This window comes from Dendrobium catenatum, unplaced genomic scaffold (genome assembly GCF_001605985.2).
Source record: "Dendrobium catenatum unplaced genomic scaffold, ASM160598v2 fragScaff_scaffold_1586, whole genome shotgun sequence".
Taxonomy (NCBI): domain Eukaryota; kingdom Viridiplantae; phylum Streptophyta; class Magnoliopsida; order Asparagales; family Orchidaceae; genus Dendrobium; species Dendrobium catenatum.
The window spans coordinates 646,546-670,691 of NW_021320048.1; the positions used below are offsets into that span (position 1 = coordinate 646,546).

Sequence of the window (24,146 nt, forward strand, 5' to 3'; positions counted from 1 at the left end):
TCCTCGAACCTCAGCACCTACCGAACAATCCCAATCTCTGTCGTCCGCCTCCAGCAATCGTCTGATTTGTCAAATTTGCAGCAAGATTGGCCATACGGAGATCAACTGTTGGCATCGATGTAATCTCAATTATGCACCTACCACATCAGCTGCAACCCGAGCTCTTCTTGCTCAACCGAATCCGTTAGCTTCTCAAACATGGGTTATGGATTCCGGTGCTTCCTCTCGCATGATGTCGGATTGCTCAAACATCCAATACCCTTCTGCCTATCACGGACAAGACTCTATTTCTGTCGCAAATGGTACAACCGTTCCCATACAAAATTACGGACAAGGTCTGCTTCCCTTACTAGATTCATCACGTAAGCTTCATCTTTGTCATTTATTACATGTTCCATCTCTTACACATAATCTCCTTTATGTTTCGAAATTAACCACGGATAACTTTGTTTCAATTACTTTTGACTCTAACGGCTTCAAAATTAAGGATTTACAGGACCAGCAACCTCTCCTTCGTGGACGCCTAATTAACAGCATCTACCAACTTAGCATTGCTTCGGGCATGTCACCCACAGCTCTTCAAGCCACACCACGTCCACTTCTACCTGGCATGCCCGTTTCGGCCACCCGAATAACAAGATCTTCAATACTTTAGCTAGCTGTACATCAAGCTTTAAAAACATTTCTTCCGATTTTCAATGTGATTCTTGTAAAATGGCTAAAAGCCATAAACATTCCTTCAATAAAAGAATTACTACTACCTCCCATCCGTTCGAGCTCATCCACTCGGACATTTGGGGGCCTGCATAACAATCTTCATTAAATGGATTTCGCTATTACATTATTTTTATCAACGACTTTACACGTTTTTCTTGGATATATTTCATGAACCACAAGCACGAAACATTTACAAAATTTAAATTGTTCTGCAGCTTTATAAAAAATCAGTTCTCTGCCACTCCCAAACATTTCTGATCCGATGGAGGTGGAGAGTTCACCAGCAACTATTTCACATCCTACCTCACACAACCACGAAATCCTGCATCAACTAAGCTGTCCTCACACCCCAGAACAAAATGGTCTGTCCGAGCGGAAGCACATGCATCTTCTTGAGCTCCCCCGAACGCTCCTGCTCGCCTCCAATCTTCCCAACATATTTTGGGCAGACGCTGTCTCCACAGCAAAGTACCTAATAAACCGTCTTCCATCTAAATTGCTAGCGCTCAAATATCCCTACCAAATGCTACACAATGCAACATCAGATTACTCTCACCTAAGGATTTTCGGATGTCTCTGTTACCCGTGGCTTCAACCTTACACCACCAATAAGCTCTCCCCTCGATCACAGCCTTGCATCTTCTTAGGCTACTCCCCTAATCACAAGGGATACAAATGCTACAACCTTACTTCTCACAAAGTTCATATATCTCGGCACGTCGTTTTTCAAGAACAAACTTTCCCGTTCCAAACTTCTACTCCATCCAAAACGACCATATATATCCCAACCTTCTGACATTCCTTACCCTCCTCTTTTATTAGTTCAATACTATAATAATTATTGGCATCAATCATCATACAAAGCTGTAGAATTCTTAAAATATATGAGTTCTCTCCAACTATAAGTACCTTTCATGTAAAGAATGATGCTATATTTATTTTTTGAGTTTCGTTTTAATTTTTTTATCAAAATTCCCAAACACTCTAACGGTGACCCATCTTGATATCCTTGATTATAGATCATCTCTTAAGCATTTAAATATCTTAATGAAATCATAATTGAGCAATCTCTAGCTCATTAGATTTCTCCGATCAAGATGCTCATTTTGATTATATGTTTTTCAAAAATAAAGTTCATGTAGCCCCTAAAATAATATCATGAAATTTCTGACTATAAATTCATTTTGACTATGAGTTTATTAAAATTGAACTTCATATGATCATAAAAATAATGTTGAAAGCTTCTTATTCAAATATTGATGGATTTCATGGTAATAGATCAAAGACTCATATCACTATTCTTAGACAATTATCTATATAATTATTAGTAGATCAAAATTATTTGAAAATATACTTTAATAAATACATTATAGCATCATATTAACTAAACATTACACATATACTTATATGGATATTATAATCTGCCATAGAACTCTTTTGATCTTTAGCCCATGGTCCAAGCCTCCTCCCCTTCATTTAGAGAGTGTGATCAACTTATAGATTTTGAGAATGGCATGCCACATAAATATGAAAAAGATCAAGGGTCAATTTGGAGTACTCCATTAGATGATCCATATCGATTCCTTCAATCTTAAAGAGTTCATGCAACATTTAAGTGCCTTAATGACGTCAGAATTAAGAGATCTTAAGCTTGTTGGATTTTCTCATCAAGATGCTCCATCCGACTATAAGCATGTTATATTTAGAGATCATTTGGTCATCCAATTAATGCTTTAAATCTTTCAAATATGTTTTGGTCCCTTAATTTAGACCAATTTAGGTTTGGAATGAATCAATTTTGGTGTCATTGGATTTGTTTCATTGAGACGTTTAATTTGGTTATATGTTTGCTGAAATTGAAGTTTGAATGATCCCAAATTTAATTTTGAAAATTTTTAATTCAGATATGCTTTAATATTCACACCCGATTAAAATGATTTTTGATGAAAAAAAAATTGAACTAATTGTCATGCATGCTTTTAGTTTATTATTGTATAGAATATTATTAATATATCAATAATAATTATATCCAAATATATGCATCATTGACGACACAAAACTTTACATTTTATAATTTAATATATATGAATATATATTTATTTAATTTGACAAATATGATCATATATTTCGGCATAGTAAATTTTGAATATATTTATACAATTTCTACTTGCTATCTTCTATATATGAATATGGACAAATTTAAAAAGAATATATATATATGTATATATATATATAATTTACTTACTTATCTTGTTAATTAAGGAAAATGGCGTCTCTACGCTCTGCTGCCGCCTTCCATTCACATCAAATTATTCCTTAACTTATCTTGTTCATAATCCTGCGATTAAAAAAAAAAATAGAGCTTAAGGTCGGTTCCTTGGCCAGTGTTATTATGGAAAGTTAAAACAATTTAAATATAGCAGATTAGCAGTGTAGCAGCAGAATCATAATCGTAGCAGTCTAGAAACCTCTGCATCGAAGTTTCTCGCTTCCCGAAGGTCCGCCGGCGTTCTCCTTGGCGGTCGCCGTCGTGGTGAGTCTCTGCCTCTCTCTTTATCTAGATCAATAGCTCTGCCTCTCTCTTTCTCTCACATGGTGAGCTCTTAGCGTTTATTTTAAGGGCAAATTTTTTAAGTAAACATGATTAATTATGTAATTAGTTAATTAAGCATTGTAAACATGATAAATTATGTAATTAGTTAATTAAGCATTGTAAAAAAATTTAATTTATTGTGCTTTTTTTTTTGCTGGAATCGTGTCTAATATTTTATTTATTGTTATCTACTGGCATTTTGTTTGGAATAACCATTATTATTGTGTTTCAAATAGTATTGTGTAACTGTAGTTAGGAAGCTTTAGTTTCTATTGCTACGATATTTATTAAAGTCTAGATCCCTGAGTTTTTTTATTGTGACGTTTTTTTTTTTAAGAAATTATATTAAAAAAAAAAACAACAGTGAAGGTTACAACAGCATAAAATAAAAGCTAACAGAATAAAAGACTACAAAAACAGAAAGAAAAATAGAAGCTAAAAGCGAGCTCAGCAAAAGATCAAGGCTCCCAACGTCAGGAACGTCCCGCACGGACCCTCCAGTAAGGCGCAGATAGCGTCCCAACGATCCATCCCGAAAAAGCACACCTACGGTTGCCACCAGCAAAAACGACCGGGACGCGAGCCCCGACCACATCATTGCTCTTAGCCTCACGAAGCCGCAAATCGAACAAAATAGTCGACAAATCCCGAGGAGAAACAAAATAATGAAAAGAAAATTCATCTTTTGCGTCGACCTCTCCACCCAAAATTTTCCGCGAGTGGCAATCTTTGAAGTACGCACAAGATCAAAATCATGGTCGGACTCAAACGTCTCCGAATCCGAATCAACATCCGATGAATCCACCAGCCAATTATTCTGATTCCTAATATCCAAACCAGAGTAATTACCCACACATTTAGCCATTACTTGTGTATCAACCTCTAACAGGGATCACAACTAAACTGTTGTTAATCGAAATAATTTTTTCTCGACCCAAAGACGGAAACTCCTTCTCACTTTCCACCGGCACCACCTCAACAGGCATAAAACCATTAGAACCACCATCTGCATCATTTAAAACTTGAACACCCCCATCAACAGCCACCTGACCTTCCAAATGTAACAAACAATTACTCATAGGCTCGGCACCAGGGGGAAAGAATGGCAACGCATTTGGAGATAACACATTCATTTCAAAATCCTCTCTAATTAAACCAGAATTTACATGAACAGAAATCGTCCCCGACAACTCCTCCTGAGCTATATTCACCAAAACAGGATCAACCACCGTACCACCCTCCACATTAACCGCCGGGGCCTCCACACCAGGGGACGAAACAGCCAAATTCAGAGAAGGCACCACACTAACACGATTACAAATCAACTCATTCTCAAGCATTTTTCTATTCTCAATATCTTGGATCTCAACAACACCAACAACAGGAGGCTTAACAATCTCAGTGGGGGGGAAGATTCGAGTTCAAACAATGCATCACAGAGGGGGCTCAATGACTTTTAAGATGCCCCAAACACTTGCAAGACTCACAAAAATCAGGAAAAGATTCAAATTGAACATTTTGGATATACCCAGACACCTCAGGACCCAGCCATATCTGTTTCGGATAGACCTTAGTCACATCCAGTTCGACTAAAACTCGTGCGAGAGAGGGTCGAGAACCAACCGAAGTAGCTGAGTCTACCTTCAAAGGGTTACCAAACAATGAACCTAGAGCATGCAGGATTCGGGGAGTAAAGAGATGAGGTCTCAATTTAGGAAAAGAAACCCAAATTGGAATGACCTGCAATTCACAGCCAATGTCCAGAAGAGGCGACCACTTCGTGATTTTCATAAAACAATTATTCACCATATACGAACGATGACAAAAAACACGGTTGTAATCAAGCTCATTTGACAATTTAATTAAGACATGCGATTGATCCAGAACCGTGACCGAAAACTCCGCTTTGAGTTTGAGGGCAAAAAAAAAATTCTGAATGGCATCCAGAGAAGGGCGTTTTGTGGGAAAAAAACCAACTAATGCAAATTGAAAAGGCAAAGAAAGCGCACAAATTTCAGCTTCAGAAATCCACAAGGACGGTAAACCTCGAAAAGATCCTTGCCGGAGATCTGGAAAATTCTCCGAGGAAGAAGAACCAGCGAGTGTCTCAACAAAAGACTTAGATTTAAACGAACTAACCAAAAAGCCCAGATCGTCCACCCGACGGACCGCCATCCAAACGGAACTGCCGGAGAAGAAAGACCAAACATGTCAAACAACAGAAGAAGAAAGAAACAATTAACGAAAGCACCACAGAGAAGAGAACTCCCCAACAGGCAGAGGAGCATCACCATCCGCCGCCGAGAAACCTAGGGCGAAACCCTGTTATTGTGAGGTTTGTTATTACTAATTTAATTGTACGTGCAAATAATAAAATAATAAAAAGGCACATTCATTAGAATTTTAAAATTTTATCAAAATATGTTAAAATTCAAAAGTAATAAGTAATATAATATAAATATATTTATAATACATAACTTTGTCTTTATTAATTTTCATGTGCTATTAAATAATATTTAAAATAAATTTTTATAATAATGATATTTTAAAAACAAATATGAATCATTAATCTTCAAATAAACATGTAAATAGATATTTAGAATGATACTTAGAATTTATAAGTATTAGTGTAATTTATATATATTTCACTGAATTTGTCATAGTTTTAGTTCAAACAGAGGAAGCATAAATTTTAAATTATCAGTTTATAGATCATATATCACAGCCTTTAATTTTTAAAAAATATTTTTAATTTATCCCAAAACTGTGTTTAAAAAAAATACCTAATTTATCAATTTTTTTTTAGCATACATGACTATATCTAATAGCAGCATTTGCTATACAATTTTAAGTTAAATAAATATTATAAATTCATAGAATATATATAATAAAAATGAAAATGCTGCTTAGAAGAAGCTTAAAATTTTATTTATGAAATATGCATTTAAATCATTTCTAAAAATAAAATTTATGAAGAATGTATTTAAATTGAATACATTGTAGATTATAGGATTTAACTTAAAGTCATTGGAAGGTTATTAAAAATCAGAATTTGTGATTCTAATCTCAAATATTATGTCGTAAAAAATTGATGAATGTATTAATGGTAGGAATTTAAGAATCAGAAACTATAAAAAATGAATTTAAAACTATAATGCTATTAAGTCAAATTGAATTAAATGCATAAATGCAATAAAATAAAAAACGAAATGTATATGTGAAATTGATATTAAAAAAAAAGATTTAAATGTAATGCATTCAATGCCGCAATAATTTAATAATTAATATAGTATATTTGATATTAATAAAATAATTAAAATGAAAGGTTAAGATTTGATTTGAATAATAAAAATTAATTTAAAAGAATAGCCAATATTTGATGTCGAAGGAAACTCAAGCCCCTTTTATAATTGATAGTATAGATATAGATTTTAGATATGTTGTGTATGTAAAATATAGGTTTAATTAAAAGAAAATGTTTCTTCTTAATGTAAAATAAAAATCTAAAATTGTACAGAAATTTTATGTTTTTAATTTAAATCTAAAATCTTAATTGTAACAGAAAAAATAAATTAGTAATCTAATTATAAATTGGTAAGTTATGAAATAAATTGTATCTTATTATTCGTATGGAATATATCTGAATATTTGATTTATTTAATTAACACAAAATCTGAATTATATTTTTGTTAATTGAGCATTATTGCAATTTTTGTTATTATTTTAGATATGTTTAACTTATTATTTGAATCACCAAACATAATAATGCACGTACAGTGCTTTGCAGGATATTTTGTGATGACGAAGGGCCATGCTGATGGCTGCGTACTTTCAGATGATAACATATACGAAATTCTAATAAGAGTTTCACTTTGGAGCCTACCTGCATGTCTTCATGTTTGTAAGAGTTGGCGTCGCACTGCTTATCAACCAGGCTTCGATGAAGCACATTCACGTTACAATGCAATAGTATCTGGCTTCATCTTGCAAATAATCAATCACTACGAATATCAACATACTTTCTTGTCCATGCATGGGTCTGATGTTCAACCCCTTCCCATCTCATCTCTTCTCCCTTATAGATATGAAACTATTTACATCGAAACTACTTCTCCAACTCACAATCTTCTATATATTTTGTAATACCGTACCAAAATACATTAATGGGAATAATGTCAACATTCGCTATTATGTTACAGCTCTTGGTAGTACTCCTTACAGTCTCCTTATTCCTAATCCAAAGACCCATTTGACTCGTGGTACTGCCATTATCTGTGGCACCCACAATATTAACCAAACTACATATGACTTCAAGATTGTGAGGATACCAGAGCCAGGATGGGGGCCAACAAAGGTGGAATATCTCAATTGTGAGATCTTCGACTCGAATACTCAAAAGTGGAGACGCTCTAATGATCTTCCATATGTTAGGCTAAAAGATAATGCAGGACTTGTAATCAAATAAACAGCATATTGGATAGTGTCTCGACATGCTACTACGATTATCAACCATGACTTTTATTCATGCTTTGTGTTTGCATTTAATGTGGAGGAGGAGATAGGAAGGATCATAAAAGGGCCAGAAGCTAAATTCATCAGCTCCAATAAACCATGGGAGTGGAGGATGGTTCCCTATGGGGGTAGGTTGTGTTTGGTGCATATGATTGATGATGATATCAATGTTTGGATGCTGATGGTGGCGGCATCTAATGAAAACATTCAAAGATGGGAGTGGATGGGGTCATTATCTGCACAACATATTAAAAATCATAATTTTGCCTTCAAAGATGACATTCAAGATAAAGAAATTGTGCTTTTAGAAACTCTCTACAGAGAATTATGGTATATAACTAATCATTTGATCTTCTTCTTCTTTCTTTTATTTTTCTATATTTAATTGCTATTTAACTTTATGTTAATGCAAATTGCAGGTATGAACTTCGAGGAAAGGACTTGGTTGATTTCATGAATCCTCCAAAATCAATTTTCAAGATGTATATGGATCGATTTTGTTAAACTATTTGTCAGTTCAAAGTTTTTTTTTTAATAAGTTTTTAATAAAGACATATTCTTTTAATCTTTTTCAGGAAGAATATATTTTATTATTTTGTATTTTTTTCTTCTAATTTCTATTGTTTTATTATTAAGCATTATATAATTTGCTTTGGCCATGCATATGGTTTGTAATTATACCTTTGAATTTTTTTGAATGTTTAGAGTAGGGGTGTCAATTTCGGGTCACGGGTCGGGTTCGGGTTGGACCCGGAATTGACCCGGGTTTAAACGGGTTGACCCTAACCCGACCCGGTTAGGCAAACGGGTCGAAAATCCGAACCCGACCCGGCGGGTTGTCGGGTTGACCCGACACGGAACGACCGCGCGACCGCGTGAGCGCGGGGCGACCGCGCTAGGGGCGAAGCGCGCGAGCGCGGGCTAAGCGCGCGAGCGCGTCGAGAGCGCGCGGGCACCGCTGACGGCGCAGCGCTGGCGGAGCGCCGAGCGCGGGCGACCGCGCGGCCAGCATCGCCGCATCGCGGGCGGAGCGGGCGTGGCTGGACTCGGGCGGCTCGGACTGCACGTTTTTGGTCAAGCGGTGACCGGGCAACCCGGCGTCAACCGAACCGACCCGTTTTTAAACGGGTCGATTTCTGGAACCGACCGACCCGTTTTTGCATTCGCGGTCGGGTCCAACCCGGATTTTTCGGGTCGGGGTTCGAGTCGGTTTCGTGTCGCTGTCAAATATTGACAACCCTTTAGAGTTTAAAAAGATAATGGAGAGAACCATATTACTAATCATTATCAGTTAAGTTAATTAGACATGAATTTGATACAATTTATAAACTAAGCATGCTTAAAAAATAAATAAGCCAAATTTGTTAGTTATAGTTAGAAATATAGGATAACATAAGGTTTCCAATTAATGAAAGATTCACTAAAAATTTTTTTCTTTACGAGAAGAAATAATTATTTCTTAAATAATCATTGAAGAAAATAAATTACAATATTCTCAAATTAAATAATAAAATAAATAAAAATCAAGTTGAAAAGATATTTGCAATATAATTATGTTTCATTGGCAATGTAATTATTTCTGAAATATATAGAGTATTGTTTAAATTTAAATTTATTTTTTTATTATATATATACTATTTCTTATTCATCATATTTACAAAATAGAAAGAATTAGATAATAATAGAAATTCATAAAATACTTAAATAAAAAACATTATTAATAGCAATAAGCCAACACTTCGATCAATCCTCGCTGTTCTTCCTTCGTTGAACAAAGTCCTCTACGGTTCACTAAATTTGATATTTAAATGGAAAGCTAATTCTACTCGAGATGATCACAAATCCCTTTCATAATAATTACGTAAAATTCTATACAATTATGTGAAAATTTTGCATCTACATATTCTCATAAAAAAAATTCATAATGGGTCTTAAATTTTTAAATAACTTTTAAAATAATTGTAATATAAGAGTAATCAATGAAATTTTATCGTGCACCAATTAAAAGCATAGCTATATATATATATATATCCAAATTAAAAACGGGTCTGAATGCACCACTAAGTCCTTGAATATGATTTATTATGTTTGCAATAAATAAATAATTTATATGATACTTATCTCAAAATAAATTCAAAAATCTTGAAATTCATCGCAATAATATTCTAATTATTTTTATTTTTATTTTTATTTTAAATACAACATGGCTAAGAATTTGAATGGAATATTTTAACATAATTATTTTATTAAATTATATTAATTTTAATCCCAATCAAATCTCATAATTAATCACGAAGTGATATCCTCCTAATAAATCTAGATAGAGCTTTAGATTCTTGTGATCTCCTCTTTGTGTTAGCTTTGAACGCCCAAGAAGATCCAATCTAGCCCCATGTAGGCATTCATGGATGCACCTTCATTATAGGGTCCTTAGTCTACTTTGTTAGCTTTTTATTCCTTCTTAAAACATACTTTTAATATAAAAATTAAAATTTTCTAACAAAAACTCCCTAACAAAACTTTCTAATGGCTCCTGCAAGAATTTTTTTCCTTTAAAACAAAATCCATAATAAAATTTCTGCTAATTGATCCATATTATCACAAAAAAAGGGCAAATTATTACATCACACATGAATATGACAGATAAGCCTCTACTCCCACCTCCCTCACTTCCTTCTTCTTCTTACCCAAGACACCGAGATGAAGATGATGTAACTTGATTTCACTTTGATTATTATCTATTCTCGATGTTCTCAATCCCCTTTCTCTATGCTCATCTGCCCAATGGGAGATCATGGGTCATAATACGGGCTATTATAGGAGATAAGCTCAACATTACGAACACTTCTTTTCTGACACGAACACAATAAGAGGAGAAGGCATAGGTAAGGGCTATTCATGAGGCTGCTGAAGAAGAAGCTCTTTGTTGATAATACAAAATTTAGATTACTAGTTAAGCATTTTTAAAAGAAAATTGATGCAGTGGTGTTAGTAAAAATGTGTCTTTTCACTATGTCGGTTTGTTTAAAAGTACCTATTGTCCTGTATGTGAAGGTATTAAGAGAAAAATTCATCATTGCTTCCTCTATTCTACTAAGCATTTTCTTTTTAGTTTTGTTTATCCAATTCCTCCAACATTGTGGTATTAAAGCCCGGTTTCAATTGAAGTGGGTGTCAAATTTATAGATTGAAGCAGAGTTTTAGAAGATTTTATGTATTCTTCTAAAAACAAAGTGTGTGATTCTCATCTAAGTATTTTGAATTTGTCTAATCCTGGAAGATATGGATGAAGTGGGATTCTTCTAGCACAACTTCTCTCATTCTTCTCCGATAGCTAGGCGATGCATGGGATTATTTCCTCTGAACACTCTCACCCTATTCTCCTCACTACTGTGTATGCCTCTAACTCAACGAAGAAAAGGCCGTCATTATGGGATGAGCTTAGAAGTTTGGCTTTTTTCATTAATGATATCAAACATCCTTGAGTTGTTTTGGGTAACTTCAATTGTTGTAGAACCAGTCATGAAAAACATAGAGGGCTTGTTTATACACCTTCCTCAATTTATGATTTCAACAACATGATAATTGATACTACTCTTATTGAGATTGCTTTTAGTAAGGCTACCTTTCACTTGGTTTAACAATAGGCAAGATCAACCCAGACATATTAAACTTGACAAAGTTTTATCTAGCAATTTCTAGTAACATTTGTATCCCCTATCTTTATATTATGTGCTCAATTTTCAAGGCTCAAACAATTCCCCTCTTATTCTCACCCCTCATCACTCCACTCAGGCTAAACACATGATTTTATTCAAAAACTATTGGAGTACACTTTTCCCCTTTAGGAAATGTCTACTAGATGTCTTTCCTATACTCATGCTCACTACAAACCCCATCTCCTTTCTGCACAACAAATTTGAACTTACTAGAATGCTATCAAACTTAAAAAATTGAAATTTACCTCTCAATTGCATCAAGATGTGCTTGAATTGAATCTGAACAAGAGCAAACTTTTAATTTAATTAGCAGAGATCACATGAACCCCTCCTGAATGCCAAGCCATAAACTAGAGCCTCTCATTTTCTCTTTCTTCCTTATCGTCCTAGATTGTGCAAAGCGGTAAAACAAAAAGGCTCATCAAAGGTGAAGACCTCCACTTCCTCAACAGTAGGATTACATGCAGGAAAAACTATAATCTGATCATACAAATATTCACTTCTCATGGTTCCTGCTATACTCAAGTAGATATTGCACAAATAGGTATGTATCTCATTTCAAAAATCTATTTAACCCCATAAGCCAACTCTCAAATCATGTTACCTTACCTCCTGGAAATGTCATTCCTCCCTATCTTACTTCTTTGATTATGGTCCATTTTTTAATATTGAGATACATGACACTATTTTTGACTCAAACAAGAATTATGCACCAAGTCCTAATAGGTTCACGTTTGGCTTTGATGCTAATAACTGAGATATCATTAGTATGCATATTTTCAAGGCTATGAAACACTTATTCCTAAAAGGTTACTTCCCTAGAAAGGTCAAGGCTACTAGAAATGCATTAATTCCTAAAGGGCGGTGTGCTAATTGTATTAATGATTACATACCCATATTTTCCTATGCAATATTTACAAAATTATGGCTAAGCTAATAACTTGTAGAATGAAACTTCTTTTGCATCTCATTGTGCATCTTACTCAGGTTGGGTTTATCTCCAACATAATTTTCACAAATAATGTGATATTGGCTAGAGATGTAACTTCTAAATTCAAAGGGATTATTAAATCTCATCTCTTTGGTGCAAAAATTGATATTTTTAAGACATTTGATTCGATCTCTAGATCCTTCTTCATTCATAAACTTCATCAAAAAGGTTTTCCTAATGCTTTTATTTCTTGGATAAAAGCTTGAATTGAAAATGTGTTTTTTTTTCTGTTAGTGTTAATGGCTCTATTGAAGGGTTTTTTTTTTCAACTCTTCTATTAACTTAAGGCAAGAATGTCTATTATCTCCATATTTATTTTACATTGCAATGGACGGCTTATCTAGTCTTCTAAAGAATGCAATTTTGGATAATGTTTATTTAGACATTATCTTTTCTCTCATCTCCTCCATGCTAATGATCTCATTATATTTGGGCTTCAATCGATCAAGGGAATATTGGTTCAATTCTCTATTGTCAAAATCTTTTGCTTTTAATATCTTAATGATCTCATTATATTTGGGCTTCAATCGCTCAAGTTTGTTTCTTATCCTATTACTAAATATTGGAAAATATTAAAGAAACTGCTTTTAATATTAATTATTTGATGAATTTTTATATTCACATTTATATATAGTAATCTGTATGTTTTCTAGGATCTTTGGATCAATGACAAATCATTTTTCGAGATGACAATAACACTATTCCCCTTTCTAAGCAACATTTATGCTTGAAAATTGAAGATGTTATATATATAGGTTTTTCCTCTATATTGGCCCAACTATTTTACTATGTTTTCTATGCTTTTACTATTTCTGTTGATGAACAATGCCTAATGAATGACAACAAGCCTAATTTTAGCTACTTCTTGCTATCACAGTTCAATGTACAAAATAAGATATATTGGGCTAAATTTGTTTGGCTCATAAAAAATGCCTTGAGGTTTTCTGTTGTCACCTGGACGGCTTTGGTGGGTTGATTCAAAACGGAAGATGCATGATTCATATGAATATTTATATTAATCATATTTGCAATCTTTGTTTAAATATTAGAGAATTAAAGCTTTATTTGAGATTGTTCTTTAATGCTTCTTAAAATAATTTTTTATATAAAAATAATAGTTTTTTAACTAAAAAATTATTTTAAGAAGGAACGTAAAAAATCATCCCAAAAATGAAGTTTAAATTACATAAATGATTAATTTTAAGATAGTCAAAAGTAATTTTGAGTACTGCTATATATATATATATATATATATATATAATTGCTGTGCGTGCCCTTTCGTTTTACTATTTATTACCTTTTGACATCCTTCCCCCTCTCACCAACCTCGACGGAGAAAACTCAAGCAGAATCTTCAAAACCCTAATCCTAAGGTCCCATTTTGAGCTTACCTGCAGTACCTGGCATGGATTCCTTCGCTACAGCCACCTCTTTCAATGGCCAGCAACCTCTATTCTTCTCCACTCTCTCAAAACAAAAGTTTTACCCCCTACCCAAAACCCTTCGCTTTTCCCTTCACCCAACCTCAAACTCTACGGTTTCCAGAGTCTCGTTGGTGAAAGCCTCTTCTTCAGAATCGAACCCTCATCCCTTACCGCGTAGAATCAAAACAATTGCAGCAGGCGCCGTCATTCTTTCCGCTGCCACAGCCGGTCTGCTCTCTGGCCGTCTTTCTCTGGCTCTGGCTCTGGCTGAGCCCCCCACCTTATCAGAGCCGGCGGAGAGCTCCCATGCCGATGGCGAGGTCCAAGTCGAGTACAAGATCACAAATCCGGACGAGAGATCCCCTCTCTCCGACGCCGTCAATTCGCTCCGTTCTCTGCTGTATCAGAAGCTGGAGGATGGGGAGGACACTGAGGCGCTTTCTATCCTCCGGCGCCTGTTGGAGGCGCAGCCAGCAGAGGCTGAGTGGAAGTTCTTGGCGGCTAGGCTTCTCAATGAGATGGGCCAGGTGGCCGAGTCACGGAAGCTTCTGGAGGAAATCCTTGCCGCTGATCCCCTCTCCTTCGAAGCTCTCTTCGAGAATGCTGTTCTGATGGACCGTTGCGGCGAGGGCGACGCCGTCATCGAGCGCCTCAAGCGCGCACTGGAGCTCGCTCAGTGTGAGCACAAGGAGGCCGCCGCCCGTGACATCCGCTTCATCATGGCGCAGATTCAATACCTTCAGAGGAAGGTGGAGGAGGCCCTGTTGACCTACGATGAACTTGCAAGGGAGGACCCTAAGGACTACCGTCCCTATTTCTGCCAGGGAATGATCTATTCTCTGCTTGATCGTAACAAGGAGGCCAGGGAGAAGTTTGCCAAGTACAACGAGCTCACAGAAAAGAAGGCTGAGGTGAATGCCTACTTACAGACGGCATTGTCGAGGGTCAAGCTTTTTGGAACTGGGGATTCAGAGATTTGATTACCGCGGCCTAATTTTCTTCCAATTCCAAAATGGAAAATTGGAAGTATGAATAAGTTTCTGGGAGGTGAGGTGAGCTCCCTTGAACTATATATTTTCTTCAGTGATGAGGTGACTTTAATATAGGAAATAACAGCTACGGGTGATATTATTTGGAGATTTTTTTGGGTGTTACTAATATTATGCATCTTTACTTATGAATTCAAATTCATCTTTATACATGACTTGCATGTTCATTTTGTTCTTTAACTTCATTCTTTGTCGAGATGCAACATAAGACTAATATTGTCTATTCAAACATAGTAGATTCTCTAGTGTTGCTCATCATGATCATTGTTAGCCTATGGAAACTATTTTTATCTGGCTAAGTCTTTCATTTTGAGGATGACTATTTGAGGTTATTATTCATTTTTGTCCAACAACAGCCATTACCTAATTTTCATTGCCCAACTATGGACATTCAACCTATCGTAGAATCAAACAATTATTTTCAAATACTTGTAATCCCATCTTATTCAATTTTGGGGAAGGATGGAGTATTTTATCTTCAATTATTTAGTTTATTATTTCAAATAGGTCAGGCCTTATGATTTTTCTCTTTTTTGGGTCTATCACATACAACATTATGGTGTCTTTGTCAACTTCTATTTGTGTGCATGTTGAATCTTTGTAAAAGCTAAGATATTAAGCTCTCTATCAGTATAAATTTCATAGCATATAATAACCTTCATATTAAAATAGGAAAACGTTATTGAACTTCATCCAACAGGCTCGTCGCAGTTCAGAGTGTGACATAATGATGGATGAAATTAGAATTTGGCAACTTGTGATGATGAATCTGCACCTCAATTATTGGATCTTTTCTTGTACTCAATTTTAGTAGTCATAGCTGAGTAGTTTTTTTTTTTGTTGTGGGGATGGTGTGGGGATATGGAAATTTGTTGCTCGAGCAATTACTTTTGTGAATTCTTCTAATTAGTGAAGATCATGAAGGTTTCCTAGGTAAGTAAAAGTATCATTTTTGGATGATCTTAACAATGCCCAATATTTCCTCTCATAGGTTGACCATGTTAAGGATGGCCACTTCAAGGCTTCATTGTAATAGGCCAATGCTAATGGCACTAAGAGAGGATGATGTCTAAAAGGGTTAGCATGAATGGTAATTTCAAAGATTATTCTAATTGACTGATCTCAATGGAACCCATCCTTGCCTGATAGTCATAACAGAGTTGCTATCATTCAAAGTTGCAGATAAATTATTTAAGATCCATGAATGCATATGTTGGCATAGTGTTCACTGCGAAGGAGATATCCGAACGGGTGATGGTGGCATATTGTAGGGACCCCGTAAGTTGTCTGTAGGTGGATGGATCTGAAGAGAGGATATTAGTGGGTATGGTGAAGGGAGGTTTGGTGTGAGATGGGTTGGAGATGGAATTACAATTGGATATCCGGCTTGGTGAATGATGCTGTGGATGTAAGATGATTGAGAGAGGTATAGTTGATTGTCATGAGATGTAATGTTGATGTTGAAGAAGTTGGTGGGGAAGCCCAAATGTTTGATGGAGAATTAGGTGTTGAGAGAAGAAATAATGTAAAAAGAATGAAGAGGGATTGCTACATAGATTGTGGGTCATTGTCCGTCAGAAGAATATCGTCTGCATAGATGAGAAGGTATGCTTTAGTCTGGTTTTGATGAAGGATGAAGAGGGATGGGTCGGAATGGCTGTGATGAAAACCTAGAGAAAGAAGATGGATTGAAAAGGTCTTAAATCATTGTCGAGGTGCTTGTTTTAGGCAATATAAGGATTTTTGAAGTAATCATACATGATGAGAGAATTGAGAGTCCTCGAAGCCTCGAGGTTGCTTCATGTAGATAGTTTCGTTGAGAGATCCATATAGGAAGGCGTTGCTAACTTCTAGTTGATGTAAAGGCCATGAGTTGGTGATAGCAAGTGTGAGGAGCACTCGGATTGTAGGAAATTTTGCGAAGGGGCTAAATGTGTCAGTGTAGTGGAGGCCATATTCTTGTCAATGGCCTTGTGCAACAAGTCGGGCCTTGTGTCTTGTGGTGGAATCATTAGGGTGTCGTTTGATTTTGTAGGTCTAACGACAGCCAAGGATTGTGGCATTGGGTGGTGGAGGGACGAGGAGCCATGTTCCTTGTTTTTGTAAGAGATGCTTATAACAGAGAATTTAAAAAATATATATAGAAGATAAAAGGATCATTCACAACTCACCAAAGTGAATGGGTAGAGAAGATCATTAAACCCTCTATTTTGGTCAACCACCAAGCCTAAGGGTTTTGGAATTCACTCCGAATCGATTTTCTCATATCTATCTTCCTTATTTAAAAGAACAAAACACTTTATAAGCGTTTACAATGCACTTCATTTAAATTACATAGATAGGGAAGAGTTATAGTGGTAAACCCTCCATATAACTACATATGATCACCTGTACTAACTATCATGGTTGGATCACCCTCATGTTATAACTAATTGCTTAATTAATCATAAGATATTTAGTTAGGCTGATTCCCATCTCAATTAAAATTAACTTTAAAATTTTAAATTTGAAACCTAAATTTCATGCATACACATAATAACTCATATATACATTACCTAAGATCTAGCAAATAAAAAAAATTCACATAATATTTAATTAAGAAAACTAAATAAGTAATTCTTTAAGTTAGGTTCTTCATTTTGCTCCTGGTGATAAGTCCTTCATGCTCGACATTGAGCCCTTGTTGTTGGACCCTTCCTCTCATTCTGTACTTCTGGTTCTCTTAGTGGCTACACTAGTTGGGCAGTGTCGAGGACTCATCATCACCATCAAGTCTACCAAGTCACCTCTGACTACGTTCTGCTCATCTTTGCATGCGAACTAGTCTTTGACATGCTACAAGGGGCTGACCATGAGATTCTACAAAATTCCCAGTACCTTTCAAGGTTTAGCACAACATGGATGCCCTCACTAGCAAATAAAATTGCAATTTATAAGGGATAAACTTTTTCTAAATCCTACTACCACCGAACAACAATGTGAAGGTACCTTATGTTCTCGAGTTGAAATGTCTCTTGTCCAAGTTCCTTAATATATTCGAACCTCCCAGTACCTTAGAACCAAATACGAAGCGAGTAAGCATGCAGCCCCACTGGTACCCCCACAACAAAAAAAAAAATGAACATTGAGAATATGGTGAAGGAGCTTGTGCAATTAGAATTGATAAGTGATAAGGTCCAGCAATATTCTATTCTCATTCCTGATCTTGCTTGTGACATAGTTGGATGAAATTTGTGAGTTTTGTGTTGACTAATGAATCTTGAAAAACATGGCAATCAAGGATAATTATATAATCCTAGTGATTGATGACGAGCCTCATGGAGCCATAATTTTCTCCGACCTGTGAGTCTTAAAGGAGGATGATATGTAGAAAATGACATTTCGAATGCATAAAGGGTATTATGAGTTCATAGCAGTGTCATTTGGCCTGACTAACATAATGACCTCTTCCTACCCTACCTTCAGAGTTTTATTTTGGTCTTATTCGACAATGTCATGGCGCACTTGCCAACTTGGGAGGACCACCTCTGCCATTTCTACACCATCTTGATGACTTTTTTGCTAATAACCAATTGTTTTTTAAAAAAAAAAAATCGAAATGTATGTACATATTTACCCAGGTCAACTATTTGAGCCAGACTATTTTGGAGCAAGGAGTGGTTATCACTTCTGCTAAAATATAAGTTGTTCTACAGTGACCAACCCAAAGTTGTATGCGGGTTTTTCAGGCTATCTAGATCTTTAAATAATTTAGGAAAATTTACATACATACCACAATATAGCTACATTTTGCATATCTAACACCTTAAATATGAATATTACAATTATTCCACCCAAATTCCTAATTTACCTCATTTCTACCACTCTGTCTACTGCATGCATCACGATGTCTTCTTCTCGCCAAAATCCCCTCTTCGCGCCCAACGTCTCGCAAACTTGCCTCCACGTCTTCTGGCCATGTGTTTGTTTGGAAAACAAGCTTGTCGCCACGTCTGGTGAATTGCTTTCCTCCTATGTAATGAGAGCGTGCTTGTCATAGTTTTAAATGGGTACTAACATTACAAGCTGAATTGATTGGTAGAAATTCTGATTCACATATCACATATATGTATGACACATGCGACAATTCATTTCAAAGATTTTATGTTAGATTTATGATATGTGCAGATGGATTCATATATGATTGTAGACCTCTTATCCGTTTGGATGCATGCCACCTTAAATCCAAGCATTTAGAAATGCTTTTATCAGCTACCTCACTTGACGATAATAACGATTTATTCCCTTTAGGATTTGTCGTTGTTGAGACTGAATCTAAATAGACATGATTATGTTTTCTTCATAACTTGGGAGAAAGCATTGGTACACATATAGAACCTCTTGCATTCATTTTGGACATTAAAACTGGCAAGTAATCCCAAAAGGGTACTTAGAACTGGAAAAATAAGGGCAAAGCCCAGCTTCATTCATTATACGAAAAAAATTACAACCCAAAATAAAAATAAGATACAACTCTAAACTAAAAGAGTAGAACATGTCAAAGTTAGGGAAACACACCTGAACTAATACAAAATCAAACTAGAAAGGTCTTGTAAAAATAAAAACAGAATTGACATCTAAAGAGCAATCCTAAAATTGGATTAAGAATGCCCCAGAAAAACTTATAACTCAAGGATTTTAAGATGAGACATTAAAATTAAGTCCCACGGTTGCCCCAAGGGCCATCTAAGATGAGAGAGCTGGTTGTTGCAAAGACCTTCCTCGAGGACCATCTGGAGCAAACTGACATGACATTCATCATCGTCCCCAAAAATTTGGACGGATCCTTCTCATTCTGAAAATAGACCATCCACACCGCCAAAAAACAGAGAAGGATGCGGCCCAAAAAAGAATGAAAATCCCATGAATCTGTAAAAAAAAAAATGAGGAGAAAACAACAGCCAGACTGTTCTGGAATAATAGAGCAACCAACAAAAAGGAAATCCAAATACAAGTACAATAGCCATCCTAATTGATTAAATGCATAATCTCTCCTTCGTGCTTCCAGGAGCCAACTTTATAGTAAACTTCCCTTATAATTTTATAGCAAATAGTGGATAGCTGCATAGTTTGTTATGAAATTTTCTATCATTATTTTCTCTCCATATGAAGTATATGGAGCAATAAGATAAAAGGTAAAATAGGCGTTTAAAAAGAGCAGTAAGTAAGAACCCAGATATTAAACTGAATGAGAAGTCACATCCAAAAGAAAAAAAAAGATGAGAATCATTTTCAGTACAAGTCAGCGATACTCCTTACATGACACATTAAACACTACTTATTTTTAATTTTCATCAAGCTTGTTCAGCATACAATGCTTAAATTTAAACAAACTTTCTTTTCTTTAAGGAAGAAGTAAAAACATCTGTGAACATGGTCGTTGAAGTCCATGAAACAATAATGAATGCACGTGCCTAAAATATTAAAATGTAAAAACATAAATTAAATTAAATATATACATATAATTTAAATTAAGTCCAATTGAATGATTATACATCTTCGTTAGTAAATTCAACAACCACCACCTCCCAAGAAGTTTTGTTCATAGGAGACATATCTGTAAGCATATGTAGCATATGATGACTCTATTATTAAATCATCTGTAACTAAATAGTTCCGTGCTTTATTTTTGTTAGTTTCTTCATTTGAACCAGGAAAATCCCATGGAGTCTTGTGGCTCTTTTCTTTCATTAAGTCCGGTGTTGCCTTCTTGCTACTTTCTTCAATTAAAACAGGAAAAATAGAGGAAGAAGGTAAAAAGGGTCTTCTTATTTCAGTTATAACAGGCCTAACGTAATTACCTGAGGGGCTACTTTGAATTTAGTTTAAACTACTAATAAGGTTTCCTACAAAGCAATACATATTTATTAATAAGACACTAGAAAGTTATCTTACTGATATATCAAGATATTTGGTTAAAAACTGCATAAAAATTTTTTGAATCTCAACGAAAATCACTTTGTCTAACTTAGGATTTTTGTTGAGTCTTATAAAAATCGTGGACTCCAACAGGTCCATTGTCAAACTTGTTCTGTAATATCTTATAAAATACATTAATTTTTAATAAGCAAAAGCAATAAAAAATATATATAACGAAATAACATAGCTTAAGAAAACAAAACTTTGGTTACTAGAGCGGAGAAGCAACATGCAACTTGTCTTAGAGTAGGAATATCATGAATAAGGTATTGATAGTATTGTCTTGCAGAATTTACAGTTAAGTGTGAATTGAATAGCGGGAGAAGAAAAATAACGCTAGCACTTGAACTAAAATGAAGAGAAATATATGTTTTATTGTGTACGGTGCCTCATCTATATATAGGCGTATAGCGTAAGTTTGCTTTACAAGTGTAAAAAATAATGAGGAAGGTTTATAAGTAGAATTAGAGAATGTCGCCATTACAATTTAATACATTAGGTTAAAATAAAATAAATTAAGTCATAAATACATCGTATGATATAAATGCCTAAATCTTTTTTACCAGTTATTTATGTACATATTTTTGACGAATTAACCTGCAGCGCCAATGACCGAAGCGAGTAGACTATAAAAAGAGTCATAAAAAAAACATTTAATGTAGCTGATAAATCCGCCGAAGTTTCAAGTGTTTAGAAGAGTCATAAAGATGAAAGAGAATACCACATCCATCTTTTTCAACTGTTAAATGCCCGGAGAACCACATTAACTAAATTTTAAGACTATAGTATTATTAGATGGGATGTAATTTACTCTATTTCTACACTTTCTCATAAAAAAAGTAGAACAAGATGTTACACAGTTTGATATTAATTTATTTCAATTTAAGATGTTGAAGAGTTTATCTATATAGCAGCTTCCACAACCACATATACTCATTTTATTCTAATTTGGGTTATTAGTACAATTTACTTTTATTCTAATTTATGATTATTGCTTAAATAAATACTGAAAGGAACTTATAAATAGAGAACAAGTTTATATGTATATTATTTTTTTTATGGTCGTTGTGAATTTAGGCCTCGTTTGAGATAATGGTGCACGTCCTTCCTTTGTTTTGAAACAGTAAAAAATAATATTATGTAATAAAAACAACTTATTAAATATTCAAACATAAATAACTTTGTAGTTTAGTATACTACATATTACAATTGAATAATTGCATTGCAATATTCTCTAATTATTAATTTAGGCCTATATATAGATGAGACACTGTACACAACAAAACATATATTTCTCTTCATTTCAGTTCAAATGCTAGCGTTCTATTTCTTCTCCCACTATTCGGTTTACACTTAACTGTAAGTTCCGCTAGACAGTATTATTAATACATTCTTCATGATATTCGTATTGTAAGACAAGTTGCAGGTTGCTTCTCTGCTCTAGTAACCAAATTTTCATTTTCTTAAGCTATGTTATTTCGCTATATATATTTTTTATTGATTTTTATTATTAAAAATTAATATATTTTATAAGATATTACAGAACAAGTTTGACAATGGACCTGCAACTTATCTTACAATACGAATATCATGAAGAAGGTATTAATAATACTGTCTAGCGGAACTTACAGTTAAGTGTAAACCGAATAGTGGGAGAAGAAATAGAACGCTAGCATTTGAACTGAAATGAAGAGAAATATATGTTTTGTTGTGTACAGTGTCTCGTCTATATATAGGCCTAAATTAATAATTAGAGAATATTGTAATGCAATTATTCAATTGTAATATGTAGTATACTAAACTACAAAGTTATTTATGTTTGAATATTTAATAAGTTGTTGTTATTACATAATATTATTTTTTATTGTTTGAAAACAAAGGACATGCACCATTATTTCAAACGAGGCCTAAATTAATAACGACCATAATATATATATATATAAAAACTTGTTCTCTATTTATAAGTTTCTTTCATTATTTCTTTAAGCAATAATCAGAAATTAGAATAAAGGTAAATTGTACTAGTAACCCAAATTAGAATAAAATGAGTATAGGTAGTTGTGGAAGCTGCTATATAGATAAACTCTGCAACATCTTAAATTGAAATAAATTAATATCAAACTGTGCAACATCCTGTTCTACTTTTTTGACGACATAGTCTTACAGTTTAGTTGATGGAGTTTTTCGGGCATTTAACGGTTGAAAAAGATGGACGTGGTGTTATCCAACCCTAAACACTTGAAACTTTGACGGATTCATCAGCTAATTTAAATGTTTTATTGATGACTCTTTTTTTATTCTCCTCGCTTCGGTCGTTGGCGCTGCAGGTTAATTCGTCAGAGATATGTATATAAATAACTGGTAAAAAAGATTTAGGCATTTATATCATACGGCGCATTTATGACTTAATTTATTTTATTTTAAACTAATGTATTAAATTGTAATGGAGACATCCACTAATTCTGCTTATAAACATTCATCATCGTTTTTTACACTTGTAAAACAAATTTACGCTGTATGCTTATATATAAATGAGGCAATATACACAATAAAACATACATTTCCCTTCATTTCAGTTCAAATGCTAGCATTATTTTTCTTCTCTCGCTATTCGGTTCACACTTAATTGTAAGTTCCGCTAGATAGTACTATCAATACCTTCTTCATGATATTCCTATTATAAAATAAGTTACATTTTGCTTCTCTGCTCTAGTAACCAAAATTTCATTTTCTTAAGCTATGTTATTTCACTATGTATATTTTTTATTACTTTTGTTTATTAAAAATTAACGTATTTTGTAAGATATTACAGAATAAGTTTGACAATGGATCTATTGGAGTCCACGATTTCTATAAGACTCAACAAAGACCCTAAGTCAGACAAAATAATTTTCACTGAGGTTCAAGAAGAAAATGTTCAAGAAGATTTTATACAGTTTTTAATCAAATATCTTGATATGTCAGTAAGACAACTTTCTAGTGTCTTATCAACAAATAGATATTGCTATGTAGGAAATCTTATTAGTAGTTTAAACCAAATTCAAAGTAGACCCTCAGGCAATTACGTTGGGCCTATTATAACAGAAATAAGAAGATCAATTTTACCCTTTTCCACTAGTTTTCTTGTTTTAATTGAAGGAAGTAGCAACAAGACAACACCGGGCTTAATGGAAGAAAAGAGCC

At 34.4% G+C, this 24,146-nt stretch overlaps 1 protein-coding gene across 1 annotated transcript; it reads left to right on the forward strand.

Annotated features, from left to right (window-relative positions):
* Nucleotides 1–13,805: 13,805 nt before the first annotated feature.
* Nucleotides 13,806–15,157, forward strand: LOC110112638 (protein SLOW GREEN 1, chloroplastic). Its single transcript, XM_020844931.2, has one exon. The coding sequence runs from the start codon at nt 13,938–13,940 to the stop codon at nt 14,934–14,936; it is 999 nt and encodes a 332-aa protein (XP_020700590.1). The 5' UTR covers nt 13,806–13,937; the 3' UTR covers nt 14,937–15,157.
* The last annotated feature ends 8,989 nt before the right edge of the window (nt 15,158–24,146 follow it).